The sequence below is a fragment of the Lepus europaeus genome, chromosome 6 (genome assembly GCF_033115175.1).
Source record: "Lepus europaeus isolate LE1 chromosome 6, mLepTim1.pri, whole genome shotgun sequence".
NCBI lineage: Eukaryota > Metazoa > Chordata > Mammalia > Lagomorpha > Leporidae > Lepus > Lepus europaeus.
This window is the reverse complement of record NC_084832.1, coordinates 55,431,891-55,444,131: the sequence shown is the minus strand read 5'-3', so window position 1 is coordinate 55,444,131 and position 12,241 is coordinate 55,431,891. Positions and strand designations below refer to the sequence as shown.

The window sequence follows — 12,241 nt, the reverse complement described above, 5'->3', positions numbered from 1 at the left end:
CTTTCCACACATATGAGGATACTTCAAAAAGTTCATGAAAAAAGGAATTAAAAGCTAAGTTTATTTTGGTGCAAAATATTTTTAAATTTCATGAATATAAGGGATCCTTAAAAAGTTCAGGAAAAATAAGTATTCTGAAAAAATTATGTATGATTTAAAAAGATTTTTTTGTTTCATTTTATTTATTTGAAAGGCAGAGTGACACACAGGTTGATATCTTCCATCCTCTGGTTCAATATTCAAATGACTGCAATAGTTAGGGCTGGGCCAGGCCAAAATCAGGAGCCCAGAATTCCATCCTGGTTTTCACATGGGTGGCAGGGACCCATGTAATTGGACTATCTCCTGTTGCTTTCCCAGGCACATTAGCAGGGTGCTGCATTGGAAGTGAAGTAGCTGGGACTTAAACCAGTGCTTCAATATGGGATACCACTGTTGCTGCTGCACACTCAAAATATTTTTGTACCAAAATGAACCTGTCATTTAATTTTGTTTTCCATAATCTTTTTTAAGTACTCTCATATTTTAAGTTAGCACCTAGCACATTAAAAATTAAATGATAATAATTTATTTTTATCAAACCAAATTGAGATAAAGTAGAGAAAAAAATATTCCTTGTGTAGAGATATTACCTCTCACTGTTAATAGCATACCCATTCAACTTTTTCCCTTATATTCCAGTAAAGTAATTGGTTTGCCCTGTTCAGTAAAAACTTATTGCATCCCTTGATGGAGGGTGTCATTGTTCTTAATTCAACATTGTGAAAAAGAATATAATAAAAATAATTTTAAAGACTTTTCTTTTACATAGTTGTTACATGTAGGACAAAATGAATTGAAGGAGGATAAACCGTTATGAAAGAAATTAATTCTGGATGGTTTCCCTTTAAAACGTATTGCCTTTTGAAGAAACAAGTTTTTCCCTCCTCCCCTCTTTCTTGTTCTCCTCTTTCATCTTCTCTTTTTCCTTCTCCCCCTCTCTCTCCTGTTCTGTTTCGCTCTTCAGCTGTGTGTGCCTGTTGATCTCACTGTTGGGCTTGACCTTATTTTCACACTTGGTAAAGCACCTAACATTGTGTATACACTTGGTAAATATTGGTCAATGAAGTAAATTGATTTTAATCACTTTTTTTTAAAAGATAAACATTCCTTACAGAAACAACTATAGTAGTTTATGGGAAAACCAAGTAGTACTTTCAGATTGTTACTCAGAATATTTGAAAAGCATTCTATAGGGGAAATTAAGGTTTTAATATCTAATTTTCATTATTGCTTATAGTAGGATTGAGTATAGAAGTAGAGCTCTGAGGAGTTATTTACATATATTGGTTAATGTTCAATTTATTACATTTTTCTCAAAGTTGAAACATAAATGATTTTTTCATCCACAGTTATATTTATTTATTTATTTGTGAAGATTTATTTACTTATTTGAAAGGCAGAGTTAGAGGGAGACAGAGCTTCTATCTGCAGGTTCACCCCAAAACCAGGAGCCAGGAGCATCATCAGGGTCTTCTACATGGTGCAGGGACTGAAGTACTTGGATCACCCTCTGCTGCTTTCCCTGGGACTAGAACCAGGACCCATATGGTGTTCTCGGAAGTGGAGCAGCCAGTGGAGCAGCTGGGATGCAAACCGGTCCCTATGACTGCAGGCTGCGGTTTAATTCGCTGCACCACAGCACTAGTCCCACAATTATGTTTAAAATGCTTTTCTGTAGGGCAGGGACATTGCCAGATAACTTGCACCAAATCGTATGCTGGGAGTCTGATCTGAGTTTTGGAATAATTTCACTCTTGTTCTCCAGGAGCTGACCAAGCGAGAGGTTGAATACATTGCGTTGTCAAGGGACACGACGGAAACGGATCTCAAACAGCGGCGAGAGATCCGCGCAGGCACGGCTTTCTACATTGATCAGGCAAGTTCTTCTCACACTCCAGCCCGGGCCTGCGTACTCCAGGGATACACAAAATTGATTTTTTAAGTAGAATGAAAGTAGCTCTTGTAATGGTGAAAGGTAGATGTATTGTGCTCTCTCTAGACAGATTTGATTTAGTTTTTTGGTTTCACTTTTCTTGGAAATGTCTTCTTGATTTAGTACCAAATGAGAAACCCTAGATGAAATTAATGGCTCTAAAGTATCAGCTCAAGATCAATATACTGATTTCTTCATTTTCAGCTGCTTCCTACTACTTGCCTATAGAAATTTGAATTTTCTTAAAAAATAAGATTTTGATATGGAAATTTCGCTACACATTTATTAAAGTATTCTCAATCTAAAGGTCAATTGGGTAAAAACGTACTAAAGGTAGTGAACTTAAATATATACTATAGGAACCACAGGTTTTGTAAGAAGGAGTCCTAGGTATAGATTACCAACTGAAGTAGTAGGACTATTATAATGAGGTTTGTTATGTATATTTTTCTAGTACATTGCTTGAAAGAAGTTGTATTTGTTGTCCATGCAGAATACCTCATAGAAAATAGGATGGAAACTAAATAAGCAATTCAAAGAGAAAATATTTCAAATACCCAATCAATTCATGAAAAGGTACTTGACCTCCTTGTTTAGAAAAGTGACAATTAAAACATTAGTGAGCTGCTGTTTTTCTTTTACTTGTCTGATTGGTAAAGATTGAAGAATTTGCTAATGTTCAGTGTTGATGGGGAGGGAGGCATGAGGAAAGGCATTGTTTTTGAGGGCAGCAGAAAGTAATGCAATTTTAAGAGAAAATTTGGCAACATCTATCAAAAGAAAAGGAATGACAGGTACATTTGGTCCTAGAAGTTAGGTTTCTAGTAATTTTTCTTCCAAGTATATTCACAAAAAGGACACAAAACCAAAGATGTTTATTGTAGCATTGTTTGAAATCATAAAGTGATAACTGGAAACAGTAATAATGTACATTTAAGAAACTAATAATCTAAGTACTGGTAAGAAGAATAGAATGAGGTTAACTAATCTGTATGCACTGATAAGAAAGAAGTCCAGAACCTATGTGGGAAAAAAAAAAATGAAGTTGCAAGATAGTACCTGTAATATGTTCCCATCTGTGATTAAAAAAATAAAAGAAATGCATTTGCCTTTGTGAATACAATGAAAGCTTCCAAAGGGATGCACATGAAGCATTTAACAGGACATCAAATGTGTTCCAGAAGTGTGGCTGGAGGACTGGAAGGAAGGGCCCTTCATAGTTCTTTGAATTTGAAACTTTATTGCAGGCACACCCTTACTTTATAATTAAGAGTATAACTATAAGAAACCACTGAGTGGCACATTTTTGGGGCAACAAGATATTCACCTGGTTTCAAAGATTATTTACTAATTGCAAACAAAAAAAAGGTACTAAAAATGGAGAGATTTGGTAGTTGTCATTAATATGATGGTGGTGTAACCTAGCATCATCCAAGTGGGAATTTCTAAGTTCAGATTTTCTGCAATTAAAAGTAATCCTGGGGGGTTGGCGCCGTGGCTCAACAGGCTAATCCTCCGCCTAGCAGCACTGGCACACTGGGTTCTAGTCCCAGTCGGGGCGCCGGATTCTGTCCCGGTTGCCCCTCTTCCAGGCCAGCTCTCTGCTGTGGCCCGGGAGTGCAGTGGAGGATGGCCCAAATGCTTGGGCCCTGCACCCCATGGGAGACCAGGAGAAATACCTGGCTCCTGCCTTCGGATCAGAGTGGTGCGCCGGCCGCAGCGGCCATTGGAGGGTGAACCAACGGCAAAGGAAGACCTTTCTCTCTGTCTCTCTCTCTCTCACTGTCCACTCTGCCTGTCAAAAAAAAAAAAAAAAGTAATCCTGGGGCTAGCATTGTGGTATTGCTGGTTGAGCCACTACCTACAAGGCCAGCATCCCACAGGGGTACTGGTTTGTGTCCCTGATGCTCCACTTCTGATCCAGCTCCCTGGCCTGGGAAAAGCAGCCGATGATGGTCCAAGTGTTTGGGTCCCTGTCACCCACATGGGAGTCCTGGAGAAAGCTCCTGGCTCCTGGTTTTAGCCTGGCCCAGCCCTGGCCATTGTAGCCATTTGGGGAGTGAACCTGTGGATGGAAGATTTCTCTCTCTGTCTTTTCCTCTCTCTCTGTTCTCTTATTTTCAAATAAATAATTTTTTATAAGTAATCCTATGTAGATGAAGTATACAAATATATTTCAAAAGAATACATTTTATTCATATGCTGTCAGCAGTTCATTTCATAGATTATTTCTGATTACAAATGGGATAAAAATACACATTTATAATGGACAGATGTGACATTATTTTTCTTAGTTAACTAACTCATCTGACTGTCACTGTTACACGAGCTCACTTAGAACCCTGCTGTTATTCAGTAAGAGGTGGACAGACAGGGCTACAACCTAGTAGTTGTAGCCTAAAATGTTGATGTTAACATCAACAAGCAGACCAATCTAGAATGAGTGATATTCTGTAAGACCACAGCTTGGACTGTTCAAAAAATTCATTGTCATGAAAACCAAAACAGAAAGGACTGTTTCACATTAAAAGGTTGGAGAGAGAAGATCATTTAGTTTCTTTATTGGACTGTAGTGTAGACAGCCATTTTTGTTGCATTATCACCACTACCTCCCTCGGTCTGCATTAACAGGAAGCTGGAATCAGGAGCAGAGACAGGACTCAAACCCAGGCATGCTAATATGGGATGTAGTTGTCTTTTTCCGGTGCTTAACTGGTATGCAAAACACCTGCACTGATTTTCTATGTGCCTTTCCAGTCCTATCTTGGAAAATTCTTTCTTATGACCAAGAGATTCTTGTGCTCATCACTTTAAACACTTTTAAAACCCCTGCTGTGTTTTTTTTTGCAAATAAATGCCTTTTGAAATATGAACTTGGATTTCTGTTTCTGCTCTGTTGACTTTGACTTTCAATCTAGTAGTGTGTATTCTAAACCTAGTGATCCACATAATAAGCACATGATAAAATATATTTATATTCAAAAGCTTGTATTTATTTTTAGAATCAACACCATGTGCATTTCACTTGGTAAGAAAGGTGGAGGTTAGTCCTGATTTCTTTTTCCAGTTTGTTATCTCTGCCAAAGGTAGATATTAAACCGCAGGATCATTTCTACTGAACTTCTTAGTAAACTGTTCGGAGTAATTGATAGAGTTACTTGATTAAGCATGTTTAGTATACTAAATTTCCTATTGGTTTATTTTTATAAAATATATGAACTGAAAGCCCATACTTTTTTTTTTTTTTAAAGATTTATTTATTTATTTGAAAGGCAGAGATATAGAGAGAGAAGGAGAGAGAGAGAAAGAGCTTACATCTGCTGGTTCATTCTCCAAATGGTTGCAATGGCCAGGGCTAGGCCAGACCAAATCCAGGAGCCAGGAGCTTCTTCTGGTTTTCCCACATGGGTGCAGGGGCCCAAGTACTTGGGCCATCTTCCACTGCTTTCCCAGGTGTATTAGTAGGGAGCTGGATCAGAAGTGGAGCACCTAGGACTTGAACTGGTGCCCATAAGGGATGCCGGCACTACAGGCAGAGACTTGACCTTCTATGCCACAGTGTTGGCCCCAATCCATACATTTTAAATACACTTGAAAATTTTAAGCTAATAGAAAATCTGGAATATTGTAGTTAAAACAAATATTAAAATTTTAGGTTCTAGATTTTTTTTTGTTAAACACACACAGCCTTTGGTTCCATGTGTTTCTTTCCCATGATATTTAGATACACACGGGGGCTGCATATACCTCACACTACCTCCAACTGACAAGCTTTTAAAGAAATTTTCCTACATTTTATTCTGTCCCAAACTGGCTAAGAATAAGAGTTGGGATGGTGAAGAGATGAGCATGGGAATTAGAAGTTGCCTGAGGAGAGAGGTAGAGATGTGACTATACTTAAATGACAGTAAAATAACTTGCTTACTTTGGTAGAGTTTTTAAAATCAGTTTCATAGCTGATTTGACTGTTGCAATGCAAGTAGTGTGGGAGAGAAAGTAGATTTCTAGGTGTTCATTGTTTTAAACTAGCTTTTCAAAACTGAGTTGTTTAGGCAACTAAATTTATTGATACGGTAAAGATTTCTTGGAACAGAAAAGAAAATTATTTAGATAAAACCTTTTGAAATGATACACTTCCCTTGCCATTTTAAAAAGTGTATTTTCAGATTATATATATATATATATATTATAGTTTATAAAATATTTAAAGTATCATGTAAACATATGGTAGTATTTTATAGTGTTATGTTTTCTTCTTGAATCCAACTCATTGTGATGAACTTTGGTTAATTTACTGTGCTATAATAATACACTGATACCTTCAGAGCTTGTGATTGAAGTATAGAAATGTTGGTCCTTTTTTTCTGGCTTGTTCCAAGTCATTGTTTGGAAGTTCTTATCTGATTTTCATATTTTTTCTTCCACTTTATTGTCTGGCAGTTAATATTTCCTAAGTGTGCTGTTCATAATCAGATACTATCAATTTCTTGCTTAAAGGCATGCAATAACTTCCTGTTACACCCAGAATAAAATCCAGACCCTATAATACAGCCTACAACATCCCATAGGATCTAATCCTTGCCTGCTTCATTTTGTTTCACCCTGTATGTTGCCTTTGAGGTTGCAGCTCCAGTGATGTTTCCTTTATACTTGTATTTCTTCTGCTTGGTATCATCTTCTTCCATTACTTTAAATTCCTATCTCCTCAAAATCCAGGTAATAAATTCCCTCAATATTTTAGCAAAAGTATCCTCTGGTCAGTGCCCACTCCCTTTCCACATGTACTATGCAGCCCTGTGCTGTCATGTTACAAATGTCATCTTCACAGCACTTACCATGAATTAAAGTTACTGTTTCTTTGCTCACACTAGAAGACAACCATGTAAGTTTCCTGAATATTTCTTGTATTTCTGTCTATTGCAAATATATTTATCATAAATAATGAATAATTTTTACTAAAATGGTATTCATATATATGAAGTTTATACTGTATGTTTTTTAAAACCTGGCATTTTTGTAGGAAACATGTCTCTGTGACATTAGATAAATATGATTTTTAGTATCTGTACAATATTTCATCAAATAGGTATGCCATTATATTTTTAATTGAAATATAATTGTACATATTTATGGAGTACATTGTGATGTTTTGATACATGTTTATAGTGTCTAATGATCAAAACAGGATAATTATTATTTCTAGCACCTCAAGCATTTATCATTCTTTATGTTGGCTATATTCAAACTCTCTTCTAGCTATTTTGATATATACAGTAAATTATTGTTACATAGTCACCTTGTTGTGCTATAGAACAGTGGAACTTATTCCTTCTACCTAATTGTATTTTGTTACCTATTATCTATCTACTCTCTTTCCTTCCTCTCAGAACCATTGTTTATTTAACAGTGCCATTTTGTCCACCTTCCCATGTTGTTGGTCATTTAGGTTCCTCTTAAGCTTTCACTGTTATACATAACAGATCAGTGAGTATCATTGTATTTGTATCTTCTTATCATTGCTAATTTTTTGAAGATTTGAATCCTAGAATTATTATTGCCTGTCAAGCAATCTGGACATTTTCCTGAGTCTTGATGTATATATTGCCAAATTGCTTTCTAGAAAGGATGTACTGACTCACAGTCTAGTTAGTGCAGTATTGATAATTATCTCATGGACTCTTACCAGCATTGAATATTTCTATGTATATGCTTTGTCAGACTGGTAGACTTTAATTTGCATTGATAATTATTAGGCAGGCTGTGTTTGTTTGTTTGTTTATTGGCTATTGCTTCTGCAAGATATCAATAAATTGAGTGATGTGGAAAAGCAGAAAGGTATGGAAGCAACAAATAAGTTACAGCCTGTAAAGAAAATGTTGCAATTGACACCATTCTTGTCCATGTAAATATTTGCTATAATTTACTTACTATTAAGAAGATACTTTTATTATTGTTTTTAGGAGATAATCACTTGCCTATAATGACACCACACATCTATAAATCCTTTAACCCATCATTATTTAGGATTTTGCATTTTTGAGCTTTTTTTTTTTTTTTAAAAAAAGATTTATTTATTTAATTAATAGAAAGGCAGAATTACAGAGAGAGACAGAGAGAGAAAGAGATATCTTCCATCTTACCCAAATGGCCACAATGGCCGGAGCTGGGCCAGCCTGAAGCCAGAGGTCTGGAATTTCTTCCATGTCTCCCATGTGGGTGCAGGAGCTCAAACACTTGGGCTGTCCTTACTGCTTTCCCGGGCACATTAACAGGGAGCTAGATCGGATGTGGAGCATCTGGATCTCAAACTGGCTTATATGCCATGACACCAGTCCCCACTTTATTATTTTTTATGGAATTGATTTTCTAGGCAGTTTATAAATTAAGTTTTTTAAAAAGAACTTGTGGGGCTGGCGCTGTGGCAAAACAGGTAAAGCTGCCACCTGCAGTGCTGGCATCCCATATGGGCACCGGTTCAAGTCCCGGCTGCTCCACTTTAATCCAGCTGTCTGCTATGGCCTAGGAAAGCAGTAGAGGATGGCCAACTCCTTGGGCCCCTGCACCCACTTGGAAGACCTGGAGGAGGCTCCTGGGTCCTGGCTTCAGATAGGTGAAGTCCAGCTGTTGCAGCCAATTGGGGAGTGAATCAACAGATGAAAGACCTCTCTCTCTTTCTCTGCCTCTCCTCTCTCTGTGTAACTCTGACTTTCAAATTTAAAAAAAGAAGAAGAAGAAGAAGAAGAACTTGTGGTGCAGTGGGTTAAGCAGCCACTTGCAAAGCTTGCATACAACATGAGTGCCCATTTGAGTCATGGCTGCTCCACTTTCAAATCCATCTCTCTCTTACTGCTGCTGGGAAAGCAGTGGAGGATGGCCTAAGTGTTTAGGCCCCTGCACCCACGTAGGAGACTTGGATGAAGCTCCTAGCTTCCGCCTGGCTCAGCCCTGGCTGTTGCAGCCATTTGGGGAATGAACCAGTGGGTAGAATCTCTCTTTCTTCCTTCTGTCTGTAACTCTGCCTTTCAAATAAATACAAAAAATCTTAAAAAAAAAAAAAAGAACTGTTAAAGAGCTGAAATATGAAAATTTATATATTATTGTGATACCTATGGAGAAATAAGACTAACAAGATACTTTGCTACCACATTAACTTTCATTTGTCTTAGAAGATAAAGTGACCTGAAAAAAGCCAAAAGTCTTGATAGTGTAACCTTTTAACGATATATTACTGCCCTTATTTTTTTTTTTTCTGAACCTGTTGAGATTTTCATTGTTAATTCTGTTTATTGTTGCGTGTCTCTAAAGAGCTGGGGGAAAAGACTATTACGTCAATATACAATTGCCTGCATTACTCAAGTGTAAGCCAATACAAATGAACTAAACTACAAATAAATTACATTTAGATGTTCTGTCTGAGAGCAGAAACTCTTCATCCACAAGGTAATTTGGGGAGTGCAAAGCAAGGATGGAGAAGTTAGAAGATTTTCCTTAACCTTTTCTAAGCCAAGAATTCTTTTCACATTTGAATCTTGTCAATTTGTCTGACATTGTACTGTGAAGTTCTACAGTGTGTATAATTAACATTCAATATAAAGTATAAAAATATGCGTTAAGCAATTACATAATATTTTAATGTATTCTCCACTGTTTTGGATCATGCTTGAGTCTTCCTCATTATTAACAGGGAAAAAACTTAACTTTAAAAAAAAAACAAATTGCTTGAAGGTTACAGATCATCAGAAGCTACTCAGGTTGAATAACAAAGTGCTAAATATTAGAAAATAAGATTTTTATCTTGTCTAAATGCCCTTTACTTACTTTAGCAAATAAGGTAGAACATCTACTTGTTGTTTTTTTTTTTGTTTGTTTGTTTGTTTTTTTTTACAGGCAGAGTTAGACAGTGAGAGAGAGAGAGACAGAGACAAAGGTCTTCCTTCCATTGGTTCATCCTCCAAATGGCCACTATGGCCAGCGTGCTGTGCCTATCTGAGGCCAGGTGCTTCCTCCTGGTCTCCCATGTGGGTGCAGGGCCCAAGCGCTTGCGCCATCCTCCACTGCCTTCCCAGGCCACAGCAGAGAGCTGGCCTGGAAGAGGAGCAACCGGGACAGAAGCGACACCCCAACTGGGACTAGAACCCAGAGTACCAGCGCCGCAGGCGAGGATTAGCCTTGTAAGCCACGGCGCCGGCCGGGAGAACACTTACTTGTAAATTCTACCTCACTTGTGGATGTTAAAGACACTTTCCACAAGTAACCAGCTTTGGAATAACAGAGTTGTATTTCAGAAGCTCATTCGTAAATTAAGTATTTGGAAATTGGAAAGCATCTCCTATACAAGGTTATGAAGAATGGCTAAATTCTGATACTTGCTCCAGACTGTTTGCAACTACACTGTTGCAAATCAGTCCTTGACAGTTTGAGAAGGTCTCCCTGCATTTACTCTGACCTCACTGTCAGAACTCAGACCTTGGTTCCTTATGCGATTATTGTCACATTCAGATCATCTTTTATCTATCCATAAAGTGTTAACTGTTTGACAGATTTAAGTAACTCATTAAACTTCTTTTGTGCTATGTGCTTTTTATCATTGCATTTAATACTTAGGAGGGAGATATTTACCACATCTTATAACTGAAGTAACTGAGGCTTACAGGGCTGTGGTCATTTAACTTATAAATAGCAGAGGTAAGATATGGACCAGGCTCTATCCAATTCCAAAGCTCTGGTTCTTTCTACCATAGTATGCTACTTCCCTAAAAACTTGATGATGATGTCCACCAAGGACAATGATAACATTCATAATAATAATAGCAGCTCATTGTTTTTTAATGACTCATTATATACCAGAATTTGTCTCATTTAATCTGCAACACAGTCTATGAGATAAGCATGATTAAGAGCCTAACTTCAGAAGGAAACTAGGGAGCATGACAAGTAAGTGGTAGAGCAACTGTCTAAGTTCACTTTGTGCTGCTATTACAGAATACCTGAAGCTAGGTTATTTATAATGGCTCATGGTTTTGGAAGCCGGGAATGAAAAGGTTGAGGGGCAGGCATCTGGGGATGGCCCTCTTGTTGTATCATCCCATGCAAGAGAGGAAGGGCAAAAAAGCAAGTGTTCAATGGAAAGGCAAGAGAGAGGGAAGAGTCATCTACTCCCCAGATGATGGCATTAATCACCTTTTTCTTTTTAAAGATTTATTTATTTGAAAGTCAGAATTACAGAGAGAGAGAAAGAGAGATCTTCCATCTGCTGGTTCCCCAAATGGCTGCTACTGCCGGGGGTTGGCCAGGTTGAAGCCAGGAGCTTCATCTGGGTCTCCTATGTGGGTGCAAGGGCCCAAGAACTCTGGCCATCTTCTGCTGGTTTCCCAGGTGCATTAGCAGGGAGCTGCATCTGAAGTGGAGCAGCCAGGACTGGAACTGTTATGGCGAAGAGATTACCTTGGTTCTTCGTCTCACATGAAAGAATAATTATCATGTGGACAAGGTAGAGAGAAAAGCAGGATTTATTTAAGTTATGAAAGCTCCTGCTGAGTTCCAAAAGAGGAAGACCCAAAGGGGCTGGTGGTAGTGCGGCTTTTAAGCACAATTTGGGAAAACAAACTGTCAGTACAAGGTGGGGACAAACCTATCAAAATACCTTGTTTGTAATCTTATTTACCCTATCTGGCTTGCTCTTGATAAAACAAAAGAGTCATCAGAAGGGTGAGGTACAGTGACTTGCTTTATAGTAAACTGGCAGCTCAGTAGAATGGAGTCACCACTCCCTTGCTGTTCTCTGGAAAAGATTGGAAGCCCCTAAGGAGTGGGGCAGGCACTTTTGATGTTGCTAAAAGTAACTTTTGGGGAAAGCAAGCATTTTGCACCCTCAATTTCCACCGGGACAAACTTGACTGCCTATTAACTGGTCTGACTTCTCACAGAACTTCTTAACCCTCTGTGCCACAGCGCCAGCCCCATTAATCACCTTTTAAAGGTTGCACCTGTCAACACTGTTGCACTAGGATTAGGTTTCCAACACACAAATTTTGGGTGACACAGTCAAACCATTCAACAACCACAAGTCACTCTGATGATCTTCTGATATTTTAAAATAAAGAATTTAAAATGTATTTTTTTTTTCATTTTTCTGTAACTGCCTTAGTACTTTTAAGATGTAGATATTTTGAGTTTCAAGCTTTTTGAATTCTGTTTTCACTAAATAATGGCTTTGTTAATAATGATTTATATTTTAATGAGTTCGAGAGTTTTAAGTTTTTTTCC

The 12,241-nt window shown here is 37.8% G+C and overlaps 1 protein-coding gene across 1 annotated transcript in view; it reads left to right on the top strand.

The window, feature by feature from the left end:
- The window catches only part of VWA8 (von Willebrand factor A domain containing 8), a 403,863-nt gene that overhangs the window by 70,405 nt on the left and 321,217 nt on the right, over nt 1-12,241 (top strand). The window contains exon 4 of the mRNA XM_062194118.1: nt 1,808-1,918. Within this exon, the coding sequence (XP_062050102.1) occupies nt 1,808-1,918 (111 nt within the window). The remainder of the gene's footprint in view (nt 1-1,807; nt 1,919-12,241) is intronic.